This window comes from Lepidothrix coronata, unplaced genomic scaffold (genome assembly GCF_001604755.1).
Source record: "Lepidothrix coronata isolate B3197 unplaced genomic scaffold, Lepidothrix_coronata-1.0 Scaffold84, whole genome shotgun sequence".
In the NCBI taxonomy this organism is placed as follows: Eukaryota; Metazoa; Chordata; class Aves; order Passeriformes; family Pipridae; genus Lepidothrix; species Lepidothrix coronata.
The window spans coordinates 2,948,535-2,951,421 of NW_016690264.1; the positions used below are offsets into that span (position 1 = coordinate 2,948,535).

A 2,887-nucleotide genomic window follows, 5' to 3' on the forward strand; every position below is an offset into this window, starting at 1 on the left:
CCAACCCCCCCCCCCCCCGGGGGGCGGGGGCCCCCCCCCCCCCCCCCCCCCCCCCCCCCCCCCCCGCCCCGGCCTCATGGGGAGGGCAGGAAGGGCAGGGCAGGGAGGGAGGTCCCCAGCTCCTGGGATGCGTGCTGTGTTGTGCTGTGTTGTGCTGTGTTGTGCCAGAGTTCGGCACTTCCTGGATCCCTGCTCCCCACCAGCCAGGCTCGGTGCCAAAAGGCTAGGGGTGCATTGGGCCCTTGCCCTGTCCCCAGTTCAGCAGCCCCCACCGTGCAGTTTGGGGAGCTGGGCAGCACCGTGAGCCCTGCACTGCCAGATCTGTGGTTGAACGACTGCTGCCATGGAGCCCCTTAGCTCTGCAGATGTAATCAAGACCACGAGGTTGCGATATTATCACTGCCATCTCCTTCCTCCTGGGGCTGATAAGCAGGACACTGCTCACGTGCTGGGAGGGAGAGCAGCTCCTCATGCCTGTCCTTCCTGCTGGGGAGGCTTGGGGACATGACAGAGCCCACTGTGGTGACACACTGCACCTGGCAGGTGCTGCTGGTGCTGAGCCATGGTCTGCCAGGGACACGGTGCCCACGGATGGAGTCTGCCAAACATCCTCCAGCCCATCCAAACCCCTGCCTTGCCTGTCACTGTCCAGGCTGCCAGACCCTCTCCCAGGGCTCCTCACTGTCCTCAGCAGCCCGGGGACAGCCAAGGGACAGCCTGAGCCTGTCCGATCTCCGCATGGCCTCTGGCTCCTGCTCCCGCTCGGTTCCTGGGAGTTTCAGTTCCCACGCCCCAGTGTTGGGGACCAGGGGCTGCTCCAGCCTGGAGAGGAGGGGGCACCACTCCCTCCTCAGCACCTCAGGGTGGCACCATGGCCGTGCTGGGGTGAGGCTGTGTGGGGCAGAGACCCCCGCGCCATGCGGGGCGCCGCAGTACCCGGGTGCAGCGCTCCCTCCGGCCCTGTCCGGCGTGGCCCCGGCCCGCCACTCCCATCATGGCGGTCGCCGCCGCCGATCGCCACACCGGTCATGGCGGCCGCACACCCGCTCCCCCAACATGGCCGCCCCGCCCGTCCATCCTGCCCTTGACCAACATGGCCGCCCGGGAACGCCGCGCCCAACATGTCGGCCGCCAGAGGGAACTGAGAGGGCGAGGGGTGGTGATGTCACTTCCAGTCCGCCGCGGCGGGAGTGCCGGCCGGGCCCCTATGGAAGCGGGCGAGGGCCGGCCGGGGGTAGCGGCAACGCTGCGGGCGCTGAACGAGGCGCTGGGGCGGCCCGGCGCGCTCTGGGTGAAGGAGAGCGGCGCCCGCAACCTGCGGCACCGGGACTTCCTGGCGCCGCGGGCCGCGCTGGGCGCCGCCTTTCCCGGTGGACAGGTAGGCCCGGCGGGGCGGCTGGGAGGGGGTGGGACCTGCGAGCGGTGTGGGGGGGATTTGGGGGCATGGCCTGCGATTAAGGGGCGGGGTTTGGGAGCCGGGGCGGGGTCACCCCCACACGCCCCGCCCGCGCCGACCCCGCCCCGCCCGCAGGTGCCCCCCGAGGCCGTGTCAGCGGTGCCGTCTCTGCGGGGTCCTGCGGTGCTGCCGCTGTGGGGCTGCCGGGACACGCCGGCGGGGCTGGCGGTACAGGTGCGGCGCCCTGAGGCCTTCCAGCGCCTGCTGGGCTCCCTGCCCGGCCCAGCCCTCCCCGCGGCGGGGGCGCAGGAGGGCCCCGTGGTGCTGCATTGTTCGGCCCTGCGCGGCCCCGGCGCTCTGCAGCCGCGCCACCTCCGCCCGGTCCTGCTCGCCGACCACCTGGCACAGCTGCTGCGCGCCCAGGGGTGAGTGAGTGTCCGCGTCCCCCCCTGCCCGCGCCCCTCGCCCGCTGCTGCCAGCGCCTCCCTCGCCCTCTCCTGCAGGGTCGGCGTGCGCCTGGTCCCTGCCCTCACCCGGGAGGGCAGCTCGGAGGTCCTGCGACAGCTTCGCATCGACTGGCCCTCCGGCTCCGGTGGTTCGTCCTTCCCTGAGGCTGTTTCGGCCTTGAAGGCAGCGCTGGGCCGGGCTCCCTGTAACACAGCCTGTGAGCAGGGGCCGGGCACGGCCACGCTGCCCGAGGGTGTCATCGGTAAAGTGCACCTGAAGAGCTTCGTGGAGCAGCAGGGCTTGGTGGGCTATGACCCCAACCTGGATGTGCTTCTCGGTGAGCCTCACATGTAGAGCAGCTCAGGTGTGGCAGTGGGGGGTGAATGGGTTAAAGGCCTGTTTCCTTTCTTTTCCCATTTATTCTCCTTCAGTCTGGTTTGAGCCTGGGGCAGACCCGATGGTGTGGGATGGCAGGGGATGGCAAACCCTTGTGTCCCAATCTGTGTCCCTCCATCTTTCAGTGACAGAGGGGATGCTGAGGTCCCTGGCTGAGCTGCAGCAAGCTGTTCAGCAGTGCCTGGTGAGTGACCCTGTGGCATTGCCTGCCTCTCGCTTCCCAGGTGTTGTTCCCTTCTGCCAGGCAATATCATTTGAGCTCCCTGCTGTGCTCTGTTGCAGGCTGAGAGCCAGAGTAGCTGCTGCAGCATCATACATGTGGTGAACTGTGAGGAGGAATTCCAGCAGCAGCAGCTGGATCTGCTCTGGAGAATTTTGGACCCAGGAGCCCACACAGCTTTGCAGGTGAGCAACCTCTGACCCTCCTCACTGTGGCCCCTGGTATCCCTGTGCTCCAGACTAGGTTTAGAGCAGGGCTGGATTTCACCCAGTTCTCCTGCAGTGCATTTTGGTGGAGCTTCTGAATCTCTGACAGCCTCTCCTCTGTCTTTCAGCCAGTGAAAGTGACCAACCCCTCATCGCCCATCAGGGCAGACCAGTACTTCCAGTGAGTTGGTGTGCAAGGCACCTGTTGCTCCCTTGCTTGCC

General features: G+C 67.7%; 2 protein-coding genes across 2 annotated transcripts in view; one reads left to right on the forward strand and one right to left on the reverse strand.

Annotated features, from left to right (window-relative positions):
• The window catches only part of NDUFAF3 (NADH:ubiquinone oxidoreductase complex assembly factor 3), a 17,320-nt gene that overhangs the window by 4,388 nt on the left and 10,045 nt on the right, over nt 1-2,887 (reverse strand). The gene's annotated exons all lie outside the window — the stretch shown is intronic.
• Nucleotides 983-2,887, forward strand: part of DALRD3 (DALR anticodon binding domain containing 3) — a 4,696-nt gene continuing 2,791 nt past the window's right edge. Inside the window, exons 1-5 of the mRNA XM_017820533.1 lie at nt 983-1,378; nt 1,532-1,821; nt 1,900-2,180; nt 2,365-2,423; nt 2,522-2,651. Coding sequence (XP_017676022.1) covers nt 995-1,378; nt 1,532-1,821; nt 1,900-2,180; nt 2,365-2,423; nt 2,522-2,651 — 1,144 coding nt within the window. The 5' untranslated portion in view covers nt 983-994. The remainder of the gene's footprint in view (nt 1,379-1,531; nt 1,822-1,899; nt 2,181-2,364; nt 2,424-2,521; nt 2,652-2,887) is intronic.